This window comes from Lolium rigidum, chromosome 6, assembly GCF_022539505.1.
Source record: "Lolium rigidum isolate FL_2022 chromosome 6, APGP_CSIRO_Lrig_0.1, whole genome shotgun sequence".
NCBI lineage: Eukaryota > Viridiplantae > Streptophyta > Magnoliopsida > Poales > Poaceae > Lolium > Lolium rigidum.
In genome coordinates, this window is record NC_061513.1 from 166,418,503 (window position 1) to 166,440,064 (window position 21,562).

The 21,562-nt window shown below is 44.0% G+C and overlaps 1 protein-coding gene and 1 long non-coding RNA gene across 6 annotated transcripts; both read right to left on the bottom strand.

Annotated features, from left to right (window-relative positions):
* Window positions 1-556: 556 nt before the first annotated feature.
* On the bottom strand, window positions 557-2,425 carry LOC124666813. The gene is made up of 3 exons (XM_047204141.1): window positions 1,933-2,425; window positions 1,539-1,774; window positions 557-1,443 (listed from the first exon to the last, which is right to left on the bottom strand). Exons 1-3 carry the CDS (start codon window positions 2,366-2,368, stop codon window positions 814-816), a joined length of 1,302 nt encoding a protein of 433 aa, XP_047060097.1. The 5' UTR covers window positions 2,369-2,425; the 3' UTR covers window positions 557-813.
* A 5,562-nt stretch (window positions 2,426-7,987) lies between these two features.
* LOC124666372 lies at window positions 7,988-15,023 on the bottom strand. 5 transcript variants are annotated; one of them, XR_006990885.1, is made up of 7 exons: window positions 14,736-15,023; window positions 13,645-13,737; window positions 12,629-13,284; window positions 11,706-12,526; window positions 9,468-11,564; window positions 8,980-9,164; window positions 7,988-8,601 (listed from the first exon to the last, which is right to left on the bottom strand). It is a non-coding gene; the product is annotated as an uncharacterized LOC124666372 (long non-coding RNA). The 5 variants fall into 5 exon arrangements; XR_006990884.1 differs by having other exon boundaries at window positions 9,468-9,875; window positions 11,404-12,526; XR_006990882.1 differs by having other exon boundaries at window positions 9,468-9,585; window positions 9,683-12,526.
* Between the last annotated feature and the right edge of the window lie 6,539 nt (window positions 15,024-21,562).

The window sequence follows — 21,562 nt, forward strand, 5'->3', positions numbered from 1 at the left end:
GCAACTTCATCCTTTCTGATATTTTTTATTTGTCATGTTTTTGAAACGGAGGGAATGTTTATTTGGCAAGTTTTTATTGCATAAGGCATAGTGCAATTTTTTTTGGAGTGTGCCCACCCTTCAATTGTTTCCTGCGTCCGCCACTGCACCAGACCAAGGAGCTTCGCGAGCTCCGCTGCCACCACCCGCACCACGCGGGCTGAAGAACCGAGTCGCACCATACTGCCGACCAAACTCGCCGAGAAGAGCTCCGCGGCGCCGCCAACCGCGCCACAGAGAGGGAGCTTCGAAGGACGCCAACACAGGGGTCCAAGGCCGAGCCGTCGGCCGCAGCAGTGCGAGCTCCCCGGTCCAGCCGCTATGCCGCCCTCGCAGCCACTGCGGTCGCCATGCCGCCGGCCACCACGCTGGCAGCTACCCATCCTAGGGCGCCGCCCCGGCGTCCACCTACTGGATTGACATATGCACTGCTGGATTGAGTCATCGTTTCATCACGTATGCCTCACAACTAGTAGTATCATATGAGAATAGTACACAAACCATCGTATAGTATGTGAAGAGGTTCCGAAATAAATTTGAGCAATAGAAACGAACATATACATAATCATCTCATACAATTAACCCACGCTAAACATAATTCTCTTCAGCACATAACCATGTATGCCAAAAACAGCTAGTCATACAATAATCGACAGGTTCAGATGATGCAATTTATAGCCAATACACAAAGCATCAATCGTTACCCTCGAAAGTCTAGAGTTAGAAAGCACTCAACTGGCAAAGGGTAGTAGTAAAGTTCAGGCTTGAGCACCATCAAAGCTCTCCCTCGCTCAAGAGGGACAGTTTGTCTCGAACAAGGCGAGACCAAGCAACGGTAACCTCAACCGTAGAGTGGCCAAGATCACATCTGCCCCAACTTGTTTTGCATTCTCTGGCTGTGAAGAAGACACGACCACGTGCTGTTTCCTTATGACCAGTTGATGAGTAGGTAAATATGACAACTTTCAGCATTCCGTGTAATTGTACAGAAACAACATGCCTTGACAGACTAATATGGCAATCTGACTGGGTAGCGGCCATTCTATCTCGAAGCACAACTGACTTGGAAACTTTATGTTGAAGCTCAACTGGCTTGGATGGTGGCTCCGCAACACAGATAACTCGGCAGCCATGTTCGAAAGGCTTCCCCTTAACAACATGGACGCCAACAATAGTGGCCTGAACTGTCTGTTGAAGTTCCTCAAAGTCCAGCACAATTTTGCATAAGTCATTCGACAGAGTGGCATCTGAACCACATAAATTGCCACTGTAGTGAAAGGCTTGACTCATCAACACTCTATCTTCAGACTCCGTTCTGCCCCTTACTTTTAGTTCAATCTCGAAGTTAACAGGGTCTATGGCCACAATTGCACGAGACGGGCCAGTCAGATGCAAAAAAGGTTGCTGCATTTCCCAGGAACTATAGTCAACAAACCAAGAAAAAAGGAATGATGATAAACTGCAAGAATTTCTTCTCAAGAGATAATCAAACACAATACCTTTTGGGTGAGGGTTTGGCAGTTGTATCTTTGACGAAGGAAAATGAGGTTACGGTTACGATCAACAGTATCTCGAGCGGCAACCACTCCATACACGTGAAGTGGCCACTTCAATTCAAGAGCTTCATTAATTTCTTCAACTTTGATGGAGTAGACCTGCAAGGTGTTGGCGACCACAGCAGAATGTGGAAGGTGTCCTGATGTGCAGTGTGTAAAGTGCATGGGACTCAATGAGGCTGCAGCCATGGAAGAAGAATAAGACCCAGAGGATTAATTTGGCAAGCAAAGTAAATAGCTCCTAAGGAAACAAACTGTTTACTTGAAAGATGGATTCTAGGAATTAGGAAGGAATTTCAGATGAGCAGAAAATAAGCATGGGTGCACGTTTACTCACTCGTGTCGACGAAGCTACCAAAGCGATCAACCTTGCTGGACCACAACGACTCCCAACCATCACGGTACCGAGCAAAGAGATCCTCCATGTCCGTGGAAAGCACCGTCAGCGCCTCCAACATCTCATCGGGTTCTTCTTCTATCTCTGAGTTGCTCCCTGCTGCCATCTCCTTGGCTTCCACTATCTCCAATTTGGTATCCGCCCCTGCCATCTCGATGCCTCCCTCCTCCAATTTGGACTCCGCCTCTGTTATCAGCTTGCCTTCCTCTATCTCACATTTGGTCTCCACCTCTGTCATCTCCATGACTTTATCCATCTCCAATTTGGAGTGCTCCTCTGCCATCTTCACCTCGTGCAGCTCCTTGTCTTCCTCCTCTAACCCCAATTTGTTTCTGGTGTCTAATTTGATTTTGTAGATCTTGTTCCGCAACTCCATGACCTGCTGTTCCGATTCATAGGCGTCTCTGTAGGGAAGGCACCAAATTGGAGAAGAAATCGGTGCCTGGACAACCAATTTGGGTCCGGTGCCGTGTCTGTAATAACGTACTGTACTGTACATCCGATTCCAGCCTTGCGCGCTGCCCCCAGAACCACTCGTAGAAGAAATTGAATCCGGTTTTCTTGACGCACCCGAATCTTCGATGGGCTGGCCCATCTGGATGTGGTATCCCGATAAACCGTGCCGGGCTCAGCCCGAGAGTCCAGGCTCTGGTTTTCCTATTTTAGGCTTCACGCGAACGTTAGCGCGTTGGGGCTATCGTACGTAAACGGGCCAGAGCCCCGTAGGACTCCAGCCAGTCGTTTTTTTTTTTCGGTTTTCGGAAGGATCTAGAACTCCAGCCAGTCGTTAACTATACTAGTTGAATGCCCGTGCGTTGCTACGGCCTGACAGATTTAGATATGTTACATTGGTCAAAATATTTTTAATTAATTTCTCCGTCCAAGAATAACTGATTTGGAGTTGTGCAAGTTTAGACAAATCTAAGTCATTTTTTCGGACGGAGGAAGCTTTTTTGGGACGGGGGAAGCATAATACTCCATCTGAGCATAATGTTCGTTCTTAAATTTCACTGGTCAACCGGTTAACCATTTGCTAATTTTACTATAATTTGTGCTTATAATGTTCACAAAAATTATACTCCCTCCGGTTCATATTAATTGACTCTATATGGATGTATCTAGACACATTTTAGTTCTAGATACATCCATATTGAAGTCAATTAATATGGATCGGAGGGAGTACAAATATATATGAAATGAAAGAGATTTGCAAGACGAATACACAAATTCAACTTAAACATTCTAACATATATTTTGGTACATATTTGCGTTCGTAGTCCTGCGTGCAGAAAAAACATGCCTTATATTTTGGGACACAGTGAGTACTTGCATTATGGCTCTGTTGCAACCATTATCGCCCTACGTCTACTTGCTCTGGACGACTATCATCTCACCCTTTTCAAATTTCTTCTCTCTCGCACATTTAAAATAATGCACATAAAAAGATGGATACACATGCTTGCGTAGGTAGGTTTTGCCAATTGCGACCTCAATGTCTATTCCTTTTATTTTGCTACATAGTCAAATTTGGGCCGTGCTTGTGAATATATATGATGTTCCCTTCTCATACAGATTCCCATACCATTGTAAGGATAATTGGTTGGGTAAAAAAAATGCAAGACACAATAAAATCCTTGTTCCATGAATCAAATATGTCGAAAAATAAAAGCGACGGGACCATTAGTAGATTAGTGTGTGAATACATAACAAAAACATGGAAATGCGATCAAATAATCGGTGCAAATGGGTTGCACAAGGGTATCACATCCATCACCACACGCAGAGAGCTTATTATGAAACATGTGTTGACACATACATAAATCAATTCATCAATCCACGCCATCCAGGGAAGATTTCATCATTCACTACATGGACGCGCAATTCATCAATCCATGCGAGAAATAAAAGAATTAATTTTCTCATCCGGAAATCAGCATTACTTGTACTGTTTGAAAAACTGATGTTGTCTATACCGTCTTCTTTTCTGTTATAAAACGATTCATGCATCATCCAATATATCAATAATAGTAGACCAGTACTGAATCTACTATACTACCAACTTGCGGACTAAAAAATAAAACCACAGCCAAGGATTTTGTTATTCACCTCTGTTCTCAGATTGAAAGGATGTTGCATCTATTTTTGCTATTCGGTTATTCCAGATGCTCAGTGACTCAAATGACTGTCAAACATAGAGGACGTACCCAGTGCTGAGAGCTCCCGCACTGTGCGGGGTCTGGGGAAGGTGTTAGTGGCAAGCCTTACCCTCACGAAGTGCAATGTGAGGAGACCGCGACTCGAACCTGTGACTTCTCGGTCACAGGTGGTGAGGCTCTACCGCTACACCAGGCCCGCCCTTCCACTGTCAAACATAGAGCAAATAAAAAAATTTAATTTAGAGAGGATTAGATAATTTATAATAGACTTTAGAGCAGAAAAATAGGTATTAGGTTCTACCAGTCTGTCCCAGCAAAATCTAAAAAAAGTAAAGAACTTTGATCAATACAATTCCTTCTTTTCATTTACCCTTTACTGAATTTGGACAGCATGGCCTCCCGGTCGACGAGTCTTGCCTCCATTCGAAGTTCATTTTCCTCAATGATGCCCATTTTCGTGATGAAATTGCCAAAATATCATCAAACTATATCTGAACAGAGCGGAAATTCAGAATTGAAAGCCAACCGAGTAATTGAAATTCAGCCAAAACCATACACTTTGTTAACTCTTTCAATTTAGTGAATTGCCTGCTGGCAGGCATGTCATGCGTTTTGGAAGTGCAACACATATTTTCAGGTTGTAATAATCCTGTGCTAAAATTGCAGTAATGCACGGAGTGATGAGAATTAGCACTTCATATATTTTATCCTGAACAAAAAAAAATTTGATTGTCCGTGCAACAAGTTGTGTTAGTCTCCCGTCATTGCAAGAGTTGCTGCTTCAGGACTGAAAATACTGTTGTGCTCCCTGAAGAATTGCATGCTCTGTCCTCCCTCCAACTCCTACGGATATTAAATTGTCCCGAGATTCAGTCGTTGCCACATAATTGCCCGAAAATTTATAGAAAATTTAATTACATTGCATAGATTTATCTCTCTTTGGTATAGGTAGCTAGCTAGCAGCAAACCATATGAGCAATCACAATTCTTAAAGTACTGCCATTCCTAATCAATCGCACATGTATACTATGAGACCAAATTAACGGTGGGAATAGTGATCATAAATTCAAACAAATTTCTGCTGAGATCAGTAATATCAACCATGCTAAATTTCTCAAATGAATGTAGTCCCTTAAAAATATGGAATGATAGCATTTGCGTGCAGCCTGTAAGATGGAGCCAATCAGTAAAGAGGACAAATTCACTACATGGTATCATTATGAAACTGTATGCCTGTCTTTCTGTCTAAATGATATCACTTACGGAATCCAAGCAGTCAAATAATATTCCCGATATCATTATCTAAGCCCTGTGTAGTAATTTCGAATATAATTTTGCAAATAATATTTCTAGAAAATGAGCTTATATGTACAACAAGATGCAATCAGTTGTTATGTGTTCACCAATTCAACTAAGTACACTTCAGCGACAGAATCTAATTCTAGAAGGAAGAAGTCTACAATAGCAGAACAATTCAGAACAAAATAGTCAACTCTTTATTCCATTTATCTGGACAACTTAAAAAGGCTGAAATCAACTACAAGCAAGAGGACCAGAAGTTTCTTTATGCCCTGGCTCTGAATTGGGATATAGGCGAGGAGTGTGCAAGCTGAGCTCATCTAGGTGAAAAAAAATGAGCATGATTATGAAGTAAATGCTGATGAGATAAGTTCATCGGCAGACATATCAAAAGTAGTACAAGTACACAATTTTACCTCACCAGATATCAAGACATCTTGTCCGACCACTACCAAGCTGGCTTGCTGATCCATTATCAGTCCCTTCATGTCAACCTAATTCAGCTACTTAAAGTTAGTATCATATATACATTTGCTTAGTCAGGAATTCAGGACGTGCAGAACAAGCCATTGATGGTGCATGTGTTTTCGATGGTGTGCTTTTGAAGGAGACGGATACCTTGCCCATACTCATGTTGGTAAAGACATTGATCATCATTTGTATAATGGTCAGAGGGAGGATCCTTGTGTGTTGCATCGCCAATTAAAAGAGAAGTTCATTCATCAATGATGGCGTCGCCGCTGCGGCCGCCGCCGTATTTCTCATTGAGGCGCCATTCTAAGGAGAGGGGGAATCGGCGCACAATTGCTAGCCTCTAGAAGCATGCATGAGAAGAAGACAGTGCCATGGGATTGATCTGCATTGGAGACTATATTTCAAATGATGCCGTGAATGCTTATGGCACCGCTGCACACTCACACCGCCACCCACACCCCACATGACTCTGAGTGTAGCACGATCATCGCCTAACTCCGAGCCATTGTTGTCTCCGTGATATGCAAATGCAACTGTTCGACTACCAATAGAAGAATTCAGTCGAACATAAACAGACATACTTAAATAAAACAATGGCACTGATAAATTAAATTTGGGAACAGTAATGGAAAGGGGATAACTCACAAAAAGTAAATATGAATACAAAGACTGCACTATAATATCAATGATTGCATCATGAATTTCTGCCATAATGGCGGAGTGTTTTAGAATGATCAACTTGGCATAGGCATTTTTTCAAGTACCTTGTAGGCAGAAGGATTGCCGATGGCTGGGACATACACCTCTTCAATATTTAGCAGGGCCTACGCAGTCTTGTAAGCAGTCAAAATCATGATTATTTAGGAAAATCTTGAACGAAGCAAACATAAATCAAGCTTACCTCATCACAAGTGGTGGAGGAGATCCGGAGATGGCTGGTATGGAGCTGCACATGACGATGGGAGAGGAGATAAAAGTGAGATCGATGAGCGCTCGTAAATTGGACGTAAAAGAGGATCCAACCGTTGACAAGAATTACCTGCGACCTACAAGTGAGATCGATGAGCGATCGGCAAGGTGCTCGAGCTGCCGCACCAGTCAAAGGTAGAGGATGTGGGTAGACCTCGGCACCCCGCCGCCGCTGGGCCAGCGACTTCTCTAGGAGGCGGTGCAACGAATTTATCCCCGTGATGAGCAGCTGGTCGAGGTGTTCGTCGTTGGTGGCACCGCTACCATCACAGCGAACCAGCGCCCAGAGAGGCGGAGTGCCGCCGGACCAGCGCGAAGATCCAGAGGATGGGCAGTGCACTCGGGTAGGTCTGGGTCAGCGAGCAGGAAGAGCATGATGAACTTCCCCGATTGAGCGCGGTGGATTCCTGACGGCGGTCGTTGTGGGGCTCTAGCTCGGATTCCATGCGCTGGGGGTGAGATGAAAGGTGTGGCGGCGCTCGGACCTGATCTAGGGATCCATGGGAGGAACCGAGAAAGTCACGATGGCTTACCCTTTTCTTCTCGGTGGGTATTGTAATCTCAATCGCTAAATTTCATCGGTGGCAGGGAAACATAATTAGCAGAAGATCATAGGAAGGACGAGTATCGTGCAATGAAGGAAGGTACCTTGCAATTACGTGGGAATAGGAAAGTGTCTTCCTGGAGGCTGGAGCATATCTGCAATTCGCGACTTGCCTAGTTATTTTGTACGTGATTGAGGAGAATCAAGTCTGGAATAGGAAATATCTTCTCATGCCATAGCCTAGAGAGTAATTGATGTTAACATAATTATTCAGTGTTGACCGTCTGACTTGATTGGATGTGAGATATCGTGACTGATTTTTATACCATAATTAATTTGTGCGTGGAGATATTTGGGGTGTGATTTGATCGGATGAAGCGGAGATCATGAGATTGATTGGACGGACAGGATGCTTCCAATGACGACCACCAAAGTGCGTTGAGTGTCAAACGACCAACTCCCATTTAATAGTACTAGTACGAATGCCCGTGCGTTGCCACGGGTTCTCAAATTTTATTTCTCAAAGCACATATATTACTTACAACTCACTATAAAAGTTTAAAAAAAATCAGAAATATCATAATGTACTAAAACATGATAATACCGACAGTAGTAACAAAACAACATTATTATACATCTGCGTGGTTCCAAGTTTTAGGTTTTTTTGCTACTCTTCCGCAGTAAATCTCACACCTAGATTTTGTATCGGTATCTTCCTAGATTTAGAATCGCTCTTCCTAGATTTCGATCGCCCTCCGCCTCCACCGGTGACTCCACCGCCCAGGCCTCCACGATCCCTCGCTAAGGGAGGGAGCACTGAAAAGGACTCCCCAAGCCGTCGCTGCTTCTCGCCCTCCCTAGGTCGCCAGTGCTCTTCCTAGCTTCCACACCTGGGAGCTGCTTCTCCTCCTCCCCAGGTCGTCCCTACCATCAATCCCTTGGTCCTCTCGATCCCTAGTCGCCAGCACGCACAACTCCGCTCGATCCTCTTCCTCGCTGCCCAGGAGCACCTAGGAGTTGCTTCTCGATCTTCTTCATCGCTGCCCAGGACGCTAGTATCCCCTCGATCTCCAGCACACACAGCTCCGCTCCTGGCGCCGACAAATTTTTGATGCTCGCCTCCGCAATGTTCGTCTCCGGCTGCAGCCAAACAACCCTACAACATCACTGAAAAAACAACATAAGTGACCTGAGTACACCATGGCAGCATTTCTGTTCGACCACAATGTTTTTTGCAAAGCAGTTAGACCTATTTTGCAACATATGTTTCGTACAAAGGCAGCCACAGTTTTATTATAATAATATGAGTCTAATTTGAAGATCTCGTAGAGATAATAAAGTGGATGGTAAAGACTGATTGTCTGTCACATCCATGCTTATAGAGATAAAACATTTTACTTCTTAATTCATGCTTATAGAGGTAACACATTTTACTTTTTGAAGTAAAAGATTCCTAATAATGTGACCGTTGTTGTCATCAGATGTTCATTCTAAGCTTATTTCCCGTCCCTAAAATTGTATGGTTTGAGTACTCTTCGTGCGTACCTGGAGATGGTTTCTTCTGCCTGGAGTGCCGAGGTGGAGGCTTCGGCCTTGCTCATCGTACAGTATGAGCCCGCTGAACCGCGGCAGCTCACACCGCATCCCCATCAATATCCTCCTCTGCCACACCGGCTGCACGGCCGCCATCGACGTCCCAAACCACTCATGCCTCATGGGCTTCATGGCCACTGATGCTTGTATGTCAGTACAAGGTTAATTATGTGCTCAAGGGAGAGCATAGCAAGCCAATTCTTTTTTTTCGTTGAGGGAAAATAGCATCGCATTGCATATCAATTCAACGAAACAACCAAGGGAATTCAAGCGATTGCATTGCTTCCGGAACTGAGTAGATGCGTAGGTCAGCTCTATGGCAATAGCATACCAAGTATTGATGTAGTATATGTAGTATTGCAAACATGTATTTCAATACATGCCATATGAACATCAGAAAATGTCACAGCATCAAACATTAATGAGCAAGGCACAATTACCCGTTAGCCATTCGAATTTTCAGCATGTGTTACTCCTCTGCCCACTCATCATCGACATGCAATTTGGACAATACATCAACCCACTTCTAATTGACAGGACTGAACTGGATGTACGTCACTGGGATTCCAAGCAATAAAAGAAAGTTAAGAATAATGTTGGCGGAGAGAGAGATAGTAAATAATACTGGAGCATAAATCTTAACGTAGGCATGCACATGGATAATTTGGTGCGGCAATGGCCATATCATTTTGAGGAAACCGCCAGGTAGACAGATGGTTGTCCATAACAGAGAGCCATCAGTTTTCAGAGCCATCAGCTTTCAGCAGATCATCTCCATTGTCATGCACAAGGACGGAGCTTTCGAGTATGTTAATGTGAGCCATTGCACTTAAGCATGCTCCTGGGTTCTGAAACAGCAGCCAGATGAAAATCAGTTCCAGGGAAAATGAATTCCATGAAAAGGAGTATAAAGTCTACTTGGACTATTCGCAAAAACATGATCATGGTAATAATACACAAATTTACCACATGATGCAAACATTTTCAGTATCTTTTCCCTGGTTATTCTTTTTATTTTCTTTATTAAAAATTGCATGGATAAAAGTTAGCTGACTATAGCATTTATCTTTAACAGGGTTGCTACAGATAGGGTTCAGACAAATTCAGAAAACTAATTTTGCAAAATTATGACTCGGGTACTGCACAGAAGCCATCCTTAAACAAGAGTTCTAACATCCTTCAGTCAACTTAAACAAGAGTTTCAGTTAGGAGTGGAGTACATTGCATTTAAACTTTTCAAACAGTATAGTGATTTTGAAATTCACTGCAAGCCTATCATCAATCCTTTGGTATCAACATAGATGCTATAATAGGAGAGACACTACAGAGCATAAATTCAGGTTTAGATGAACAGCTGAATGCTTCCAGCACGTGAAGTGAAAATCTGTACAGAACTATATTCAAGTTTCAAAATACTATTACTCCAAAGTGGCAGTTCTACTTATATATGGAAAATTAATTAACTGAACAGATTCATACTGCTTTTATTTGCATGTTGGACTGTGTGAATGGAAAAACTGCAGGATTCACCTATATCCGTTTATTTGTTACTTTGAAGACACAAATGCATAAAGAATTCAGAAGCTATCCATTAACATCTTATTTCATTCAACTCCAGATACATCGGATCTAATTTCCAAGAAAACCTAAAATACGTGATGGTTCATAATTTGCATTACTGGTTCTGACTGGTGCTCATCCTCAAAATGCCTAACTGGTAGTTGACACTGATTGCTACAACAGTTTTATTGCTAGATAATAGCTGAACCTATGAAATCTTAGGCCTCTCTGGCGCCCTACTAAATTTAGGTTCTGAGAAGCACATCAGTAGAGTTGTGCGAGAAGTGACTCAAAAATATACCCCCTTGCCAGACACTTCGTCAATTCATCATCGTATATATGAAAGAAAAATAAATCATATAAATCATAATTAACCAATTACAGAGAGCAAAAGAGTCTTATAAACGGAAGTGATGATCAACCAAGTGACAAATATAACAAACAATGCTCTTCAAAATTCAGTCTTGTCAATGTTCTGGCAGGACCAACCTGAGAATAAAAACTCCTTACTCCACATGAACCATCCAAATGTGAAACAATGAACAACAGTATGATGGCTAAGCACTCAAACTCAGTCACCAAACCACACTGACATTTTATGAGATAAGAAAGTGACAATATTTTTTTGCCTTGAAACAGTTGCGCTAGATGGGTCTGGAAATTAATAATATATAAATTTTAATTAAGTTCTACATATATATTTTATATCCTTCACAAGTACCATAAAAATATGAAACTGAATTAGCAGCAAATTGCAAATTCTAGTCCAAATAAGCTAATTCTAGTTTGAAATCTTAATGGGCTCAGATTCTTTACTTTTGTCCTGGGATTTTTTAGTTCTATTTGTGACAACTTCCAAGAGTTCAAAAGGTATTGGGAATGACTCCTATTGCTCCTGAGTATAGATATCAGTTGGCATGCTATTTCAACAAAGGCTCTTGGACCTCTTTGACATGTCATAAAGTACATCTGTAAACCTGTTCCATGGAGAAAAACAGAGCAAGCGGACACTGTAAGATAAACTTCTGTCTATACTAATAACTATTTAAAAAGATTCCAGTAGTCTATACTAATAACTATGTAAAAAGACTTCAAAAGTTTACTGGTTAACTCGGTACCTCCGCTCTGGACTCCCAATGAGCTTTTCTAGATAGTACCTGCTGTGTAGCTCTATATAATTGGACGGATCATTTTTCCTCGGTAATGAACACCCATCACCAAGCTCTCGGTACATTTCTTCTAGGCATGCAATTTGAAGGATTGCATAGACCAATTCCAGAGAAGAATTACGGCAACAAAAAAATACACATGCACACCGCTCACCGCTCACCTCTGACCAGTCCATGGCAACCAGTACTCGTCGATGACCAGGCGGAGCACACCCCGCTCAAACCGATCGCGACAAGAATAAAAATCTCCATTCTTCTAGAACAGAATAAAACTGAAATACTAATATTACCATCCTAGTACTGCAAGTTGATACTGATTTAATGAGTGCACAATACGATAGATGACCAACCATTGCCTATTCATGATCAACAAGTTTCAGTTGATTCAAAGTAAACCTAGTCACAATAATAAGAAGCAAGAGAATAAAGAAACATCGCTGATCAAGGAAAATCTCCGGAAACAAAATGGAATCATCACAATGGCAAATGAGAGTGAAACCTAATGGGGGATTGGCAGAGCCACCGTGCTCCATTTATCAACCTGTGCTAGAAATAATCACTATTTCCGTCAGCCATTGAATCAACAAAAGAAACGACGATAAATAGTATCAGTAGTTTTTTCCAATAATGATGCGTGGTGCTCTGGATGGGGCTACCATCGGGAAGGAGCTTGAGGCATTTGCTTCGAGGTGCTGGTGCAAGGAGGCGCCTCCCAGACCGCCACAGGCTATCTAGTTGTTTAGGTACTGCGGATTATCTCGTCCTTCATGCTACAAATCACAATGGGAGGGAGGCATGGTTCAAAATAAAATCCAGCCATCAATTGGAAATAGAGATGCCCTGGATTTCTCAAAGAGGATGCAGGTACTGACCTGGGAGAACGAATTTGTTGTCATCAGAGGCATCGGCGGAGCTTGTCAACGGAGCGGAAACATTTACCATCAGCCGCCGTGGTCTCTGATCAGGTCAGCGGGTTGCGGTACATAGCAGCGGGCAGACTCACGAGGAGGCGTCGCGTGCTGGCTCTTGGAGGCCCACGACGTGTAGGATCGAGGCGGCGGCAGCGGGGAGACTCAAAACAACAACGGGCCATATTTTTGCAAAGGTACTATTAGGCTGCATCTATTTGCTCAAAAATATCATAAGCATTTTAGCTCTTAGATGCTATCTTGCTTCTCCGAGGAGAACTCGATCAGTTATTAACTTGATTTTAATAACGGAATGTTTGACTATCCATTGTTCTACAACTGACTATTCAACTTAGTACTTAAAAATAAGGCGAACCCAGTATCGCAACCAGCCCTACTGGGATGCTTACAATAGAGCACTACCTGTCTATCTATTCATCCTGAAAACTAAACATGTATGAAAAAAAGCTGCCACACGTATAGGACCAGCATGAACGATACACTTAAAAACAAATAATACAACAAACCTCCTCTTCCATAGATGTGTCGACTCGGGCGATTCTGATCCGCGAACATGGAAATCCTCAGGCATCAGTTGTTCCTCCTGGTTATCGTATGACCTGCATATAAAGGTGCAAGGTACCCAATAAACAAGATGTCCTAAAAAGAATGCTAATGCAGTATATGAGAAACCATCATTCCACTTCCTAAAATTGACTAATACTTCCGCTATAGAACCGGAGTATCCCAAATACAAACTGAGATTCAAGGAACTTAAAATAGTAATCAATCAGAAGAGTGTACAGTTTCTCCATCATCTGCGACATCATAACACTTGGCACTCTTGATATCTTTAGGCGAAAAAAACGAAAATGGTACTTCGTACTGCACCTTACAACCGCACAACCCCAAGACTGTAAATGTTGCTGGTGTATATGATCAACAGTGAACATCCTTAGATTGACGAAAAAGCAACAAACCTATTCTCAAATGTATGCGGTGATGCCGGCGCTTCAGAAGAGATAACAGGTGGAATGTCCGTCTCCAACTCTTCTGCTTCGATATTGCATGCCCTGCATTGGGAAGCCATATACCATATACCATTATTATGCTCTGATCTATACTGCAAACATTATGCTGCATCTGATATTATTCTGCTCCAAAAGTGCCATCTTGATGCTATTCAGAACATAAATTTTGTTTACCAAGCTACCTGTCAAGACCCAATTATCATTATAATAATAATTTGCTACATCCGCTCTTTATGCTTTGTGATAGTGCCAATATATCATTCCCGATAAATCAGCACAAACACAAACAGATTCTACATCAGCGGCTGGAGTGCTACAGTTCAAGCATGAATGTACATGTACGGTTGCCATTTTAATATACAATCAATTTAACAAGAAATTCAGCATATACCATAAAAAATCGGATGTACACGGCCAATGTTTATTACATGCTGCTGCAAATACTCCCTAGACTATCTGTTAATTCAAAACATGTGTTTATATTCAAGTAAAATCTTCAGTTTTTTTTCCTAATTTTTGTTCTCTTTGAGACTCTCACAAAGAGATTTCCATTCATACTTATGTGGAGTGCAGTGTTTTTTCTCATTATTCTAATTTATCTAAGAAGCAAAAAAGCATTGTCAACATGTTTTGAATACACATCCACTTTTCCTAACAAAAACATCTGCATCTTTCAAACTAACTGAATAATAAACCTTCGAAAAAACTTTGCTTCTCTTACGATCAAGATTTACTTCATGTACAGGGCCCAGTCCTAAAATGATTCCTTGATCCATTCATCTAGACGTTGAGCCCAAATTGGCTTAATAAAATTCGACTTCACAGTTGGTTGCTCTTGGTTTTCAATGCTCAGATTATATGTATTGTTTGAACCGGGTCTTAACTCAAGCCCACTTAAAAGAAGGATTTTACCCGGTAGTTCATGGGGCTAATTCGACCAATTCCAGGCAGTACGGGATTTCAGGCAACAACTTAAGAAACCCTGATCATTGGAATCCTACTCGTCATGTTACAACAACAATTAAACACCGATTACGCACCTGTTGTTCTATGACCCCGGCGATGGCGGTGAATCGGAGAGAGGGGTAGCGGCATCTGGAGTCAAGGCATCAGAACTTCCGCTACCTCCGCGAAATTCGGCTCCTCCGCTGCTTCTAGAGCTCGCAGAGCCAACGCATGCTCTTTCTTTTGGATCGCGAGATACACCCATTTGGATGCGTGAAGGGGCGATCCCGGCCTGCGACTGTGTGGATCTGAGGGAGGAAGCCGGCGAACTGGAGGTCCTCCGAGCTCCGCAGACTTTGGAAGCGGGAGGAGGCGGAGGGTGGTCGGCGGCTCGCGTAGGGGGAGGAGGATGACAAGCTCAGGGGCGAGGGTATGACGAGGTAGTTGGGCTTCGGCCCAGTTGAGCCCGTGCGGACGAATGCTCGACGAAGGGAACGATCAAAGAACGACCAAACGTATGGTGGATGGCAGAATAAGGAACCACTTTAGTCTTTTTAAGTAGTAGTAGATAGTAGAGAAAGAAATGTATCACAGTACGACGCTTCCACACGATCCATTGCACCATGTTCAAGATCCCCCCTCTACTAAAAAAATCATATTTCAATGTGTCGATAAAATTTGACAAAAAAATCTACATGCACATCTCCATAATATATGTGCTTCGTTAAGTTTGACGAAAAACCAACAATTTTTGTGTCTATGTAAAAAAGCGAAAATTTGTTTTGTGAAAAACATTATTTTTTGCACTGAATTTTGTCTTTTTTACACATGTCACATGATAAGTCAATTTTTATGAAATGACTTTGTGAGCGCGTAGCACGTCAAGATGTATGTGCGATTTTTTCGTTCCATTTTTTCTGAAATTGAAAATCTGTTTAAGATACATTTCAAAATAGAGGGAGCATATGCACCCATATTCCAAAAAAATATGCGGACCATGGTATATATGGTAATTAGTCATCTTACTATTAGGTGTGTTCTCGCGTGAGATGTATTTCTTTTTTCTCTCTTTTTAGTGGATCTTCTATTTCGGATTGGGTATTGTTGATTTACTTGAGCTCTCTATTCTTCGTTAAACGAAATGGCAGTACACATAACGTGTTCCTGACAATATGATTTGCTAGAATGCGTACTCTCCTGTTGTCCATTAAGCACCATTATGTTATCGGTGAATAATTGACACAATTCAAATCGTCTGAAAGCTTAATAAGCATGCTTTGGTATTCATGGCATCCACTCAGCACGATAAATTTTCTTATGTAAATAAGCTTTATTATAAAGACATATGCCGGTCCTTGCACGCGGCTGGAGCTTTTCCACAACCCGCGTCGCTCCGCACGGGGCGGCTCTGGGAACCCTAGCCGCCGCCGTCTCCGGGGCTCCCCTCAGCTCGGCCCCCTTCGCCGCCGCTACCGCTGGCCGTCGCCGCGGTGGCGGCGGGCGCCGTCGCCGCGGTGGCGGCGGGCGCCCTCGCCGCCAAAGGTGTCGGGGCGGGATCTCGCCGTGGAGGCGTGGGTGGAGACGCGCGGCGCTGGCGTCGACCTGGCAGGTCGTGCTAGGTGGCGGCGCCGGGCGCGTGCTGCACGGAGGCGTCGCGGTGCGCCGGGGCGGCGGCCTCGGGGCGAGGTCGCCGTGGACCTCGTGGTGGCCGGAGTCTGGTCCGGCGCGGATCCGGCTCTGGGAGAGCTGCGGTCGAGCGGCGCTCCGTGGTGCGGCGTCGGCGGCCTGGTGGCGCGGTTGGGTGCTTTGCTGTGGCTGTTGTGTGTTGGTGGCCGTGGGAAGCAGGGGTGGCAGTCCCCAGGTGCGGCGGCGCGGTGCTTGGATGCGGTCCGGATCTTGGAGGTGCCGAGGAGCTGTTGTTGGTGGTCGAAGAAGAGGTTCCGCTGGTGTGCGGTTTACACCGCGAGGGAGGCCTGGTGGTCATGGCTGCCGGGCCTGCCGGACTTTGGTCCGACCGACGATCGGTGGGTGCGGGAGCTTCGGGTGAAAACCTTGCTTCGGTCTCGGTCGGGGCAGAACACCTGTGGTGTTGCTATACCTTGTTGGAGGCGCTGCTGTGAAGCCCCCGCCTACCCTACCGTGAGGTCGTGGGTGCTCCGGGTGAAAACCCAAGCTCCGGATCCACCGGAGCGGGCAACGGCCACGTCCCCTCACCGCTTCCTCCTTGGAGGCGTTGCCTTGGACATCCGATCTCTTGTCGCGGTTGAGGCTCGCTCGCACACTTTTGTGGTTTCTCTTGCTTTGGGGTAGGTGGACGCCAGGGCAGCGGCCCTGGACGGTGGTTGTGCATCGAGGCGGTGGCCTCGGGATCCGTTGCGGACAGAAGCTTCATGGGGTGGAGCAGTTGCTTGCATCGCTTGGGTGACAATCTTGTGTCGCCAGGGCGGCGAGGTTGTCGGCTCGGTCGACGTGCCTCAGAGGAGGCAGTTTGACGTTTATGTCGGGGCGGCGGCCCCGGATGTTGGTGCGGCGGCCGTGGTCTGCGAGCGGTGTGCTCTGTGCAGCTTGGGCTGCGGGTTGCCGAGTCGTGCGGCGTCGTGGCTCCGAGTGCGAGCGGCGGTATGTCGGGATGGCGGTCCCGGAAGGTGGTGTTGGTGGTCTCTGCGCCGGGCATGGTGGGTTAGTTGGATGTCGGGGCGGCGGCCCCGAGAGCTTGGCTGTGTTGAGGACATCGACCTTGTGTCGCAAGGGCGACAAGTTCGATTTGGCGCAGTTCCTTGAGAGGTTCGTCTTCTTCAGCTATGTTGGAGTGTCCCGTGTCTGCTCCTCTTATAGTAGGCTCGGCGTCTTCTCTCCGGCTTGGTTGGAAGGCAAGGTTGTCTTGGCGAGTGTGTCGTCCGCTTGTATCAGTGGTGGGTTAGAGTGGGCTTGTCCTCGTGGCGTGGCGAGTGTGGGCTTGACCCGTGGTGTCTTGTATGGTTTTCGCCCGGTTTTCTCCTAAAATCTGTGCTTTCTGCTTAATTAATGGATGAGGCAAAGTTTCAAAAAAAAAAAGACACATGCCATGACAGAAAAAATGACAATGGCCCCAGAGGAAGAAATATTCTATATCACCTTATTATCAAGTGATACAGAAAGATCTATAGGATGTGTTGAAGTATCTTGCAAAGAGCAGTCAGCATGAGAAGATCAAAAGACATAGATAATAATACTTCATTCGATTTAAATTAATTGATTTCACTTTGTCTACAAACAGATGTACCTAGATACGTTTGTTAACTAGATACATCTATTTTTAGACAAAATAGAGTTAAGTAATTTGAACCGGAGGAAGTATTAAAACCGCCAAACGATCTGCAAATAAGAGGAAACGCAAAAAAAAAAGGTAGCTTCAAGATGATTAAAGGACTCACCAAATAACCTGATTTCTTGGCAAAAGGATAATATTATGTCCATTAGGGAAGTGTATTTTAACAGGCTGTTCAATAGAGAAGTCCAGAGCATTTCCTTTGTCACTTTACTTTTGATAGTTTACGCGAGTATACATATGTACTCTCTTCCTTCTTGAATACAAGGTCACTATCAAAATAATTTTTCATCTATACAAAACCACTAACACTAATAGAGAAAATCTGAATAGATTTCTACCTCGTAGGATGGTGCTTATTAATGTGAATGTTGCATGCAGCCATAGAGAGAACCCACCACATGCAACACCTTCAATTAACTCGAAACACAAGAACAATTTCAAATAATTAATCATGCTATTTATTAGTTAGATTTGTTTTCTTAGTACCTAGAATATGAGTTTGTGGCCTTGTATACAAGAATGGAGAGAGTATTATTCAACAGTTGATACATATCCTTGCTTTTAGTTGCAAAAATGAAAATTCCACCACGGTATATTGACAGCTTAAGTCATGCTATAAACTCAAGGTTGCACCATGGTACACTGAACCAATACACCAAAAAGAAAATGTATCAAAAATATAGCAAATCTGATGGAATAAAAAACTGCAGGACCAAACTCACAGCATGAGAACATATCAGATTAAATAGGCATCAGCCCAAGGACGACGGCGGTGGGGTGGCGTTGGGGGGATTGGGGGGAGCAAATAGCTCAACCATCGAGAACCCTAGCTTGGGCCTTCTGCGAAGAAGAGAAGAGAGCAGAGGAACAGGGGGTGCTAGCGGTGGACCGATTCGGTGGACCGCCTCTCGGTTTTTGTCTGTACTATTTTAACGTAACTGAGCACATGCTCATCAGTCATCACACAGGGCTTTCACCAAGCGTAAAGCTTAGAGTAATGAGGATATTTTCTTTCGATTTCTTCATTTGTGGTTCGGTCAGCTCATCAAGAACTATACATTAAGGTGGTTTCTTGGCCGGAAGGTCTTAACTGTTCCAACAACCTTCTGAAATGTATCTTCAGAAAGTTTTGCTACCTCTTGTTTCTCTAATATGAGAACGTCGTTTGCAGAATCGCAAATTCTATCCCGCCGTCGACCTTGTTTCTGGCTTACGTTGAGGTCGCGCGGCTGAGCCGTTGGATCAGATCGGACGGCTAGTCTCGGGATGGCGCGCCGTCCCGCGCGGGGCCACCACCTAGTCATAACGTCCGACCGCTTTGGTGCGTGTAGTTATTTCCAGGCGGTTCAAATTTCGGGACTCGTGCCCATCCATTTCGCCCAAATCTCCCGGAGCTTCGCCCGCACCGACGGCCAAATCGCCGCCGCTCCCCCGCGATTCTCGCCGTAGGTTTGTAGGAGAGTAGAAGATCCTGGCCGCGGCGGATGTACACCATGTCGGCTGGCGGTTGATTCGTCGTCGGAGCTCCATTTTCGTCCGCTCGGCGGGGGGAGGGTTGGCTTCGTCGCGCGCCGGTCACATCCCTGCATCGCTCGTCGACGGGTGAGGTCTGGTTTGCGTGGGCTCCTCTCTCGACACCGCATCTGTGTTTTTGCTCTATGCGGTTACATCCTTCGCATGTTCTGGCAGGGATTCGGGGATTTTTTCGGCTTTTTCTCTGTTTTGCTGCTACATCTACTTGCGCCCGACCTGTTCCTGGTAAGCGATGTCGGTTTTCGTTGAGCATATGTGCAGATCTGTTGAAGCATTCGCGGATCTAAGTTATATTCTCGAGGATCTCCCTCCGCAACCGCTGATTTTAGTATACATGGTTAAGCTCGTAGCTGATGTTTGTCGATCCTTTTTTTTTTGATGCAAACAGGTGTCTATCTGAGCTGTTTTTGTTGATGCTGCTTGTGCCCCTGGTCAGATCTGCACATATCTGTGGTTTCTGGTACATGCTCATCACTATGCTCATAGATGATGTTTTGTTTTATACAGTGTTACATTCTAATGGTATGCTTTTTCCTAAGCAGTGGTTACATGCACCCATTGTTTTTTGCATGCAGTGTGCTATGTATATGGGAATGAAATGTAACAGTGTCCCCTGTTTTTCAATTTTAGTTTGTGCATCTGCAAAATCAAATGCTAAGTCTAGAGTTAGTCCTGCAAAAATTAATGGTTATCAGTTTTTCAGATGTCACACAGCATGTAGCACATGGTACACAAACCACGATATAATATCTGCATTCCTGCATGTAACATGATAGCTATACCATGATATATTTTTGTGTTCATTACTGGCAGCTATAGCTGTGTAAGTGCATGTAACATATTAGATGTAGCAAGGGGAAAGGGATTTTTTTCTGTTTTTGCTAGGTGCATGTAACTGAATCTGGTCAGTATATTACCTTCAGACCTCGATGTAGTATGTTACATGAGAAATCTATACTTAAATTTTTTTCCTGGCTGCTATAGGGGCATGTAAGGTAACTATAGATTTTCTCATGTTACATGCAGTGTTTATAGCATCACGTCGACCTTGTTTAAAATTTATAGCTCCCACTGTCTACCATCCTTTTTTCTACGATGGAGTTTTTTGGTGAATGTAACATCATAAGGTGTAGGACACAAAATGGAACATGCAGCTTACCTATATGTTATATGCAATAAGAGATTTGAGCTAGCTTTTTTTCCTTCTGTATATTCAGATTAGTTGTTTTTTTGTTTTCCATTGTCTTATGGATATTCTTAGCTTTTAGTTTCTTTTTTTATTTTTTCCCCAGTAAAACTAACTAATGTTCTTAGACAGAAAATATAGCTATGGACAACAACGAAGAATCTAGGAACCCCATAGTTTCTCGTTTAGTTATGGATTACCTTAGTCTGCAGCCTGGCCCAGTAATTGGTGTCCTCTTGGTTTGTGTCGTTTCTCTTCATCACCTGAGGCAATTTTTCATGCACTCCACACGATCGGAGCTTTGACTTCTGCTCCTATCAATTATGTCAGTAAACAGCACACGGCATGCTCAATCGATTGTTAGGTGCACAAACCCAGTTGATGCACTAAACCTAGATTACACAAGGGGCACCTTCAAGTTTAATGACACGTTGATCAAATGCATCAACCTCGAAACCATCAGCATGTTACCTTATGTTGAAGACGATGTTTACTCATGCACTGTTGAGCATTTCCTTGCATGCCATGAAGGCAATTCTATTATGCACCACCCTAGAGGGTTTGGGACTCCAATCGAAGACATGGACTTGCATTATTACCCCACGTTGTCCGCCACCACAATGGACATCCTTGGTGTACAAGAAGGCCCTTCAGATGCTCTGCTCAGAGTGGAAATCAAGTATTTCGGACGCCCTAGGGATTTCCTGTATGCCATACGAGTTGCCAACCTCCCAAACCACAAGTTTGCTGTTGACCAAGATGGAACAATGTACATGAAGTACAAGACCACATTTGAAGCTCATTACACATCTATCCATCACTTCTACGTGGGTGGACACATGATGATCAAGTTCTATCGAGTAGCATATGTCAACAAAAGGATTGCTGCCCTT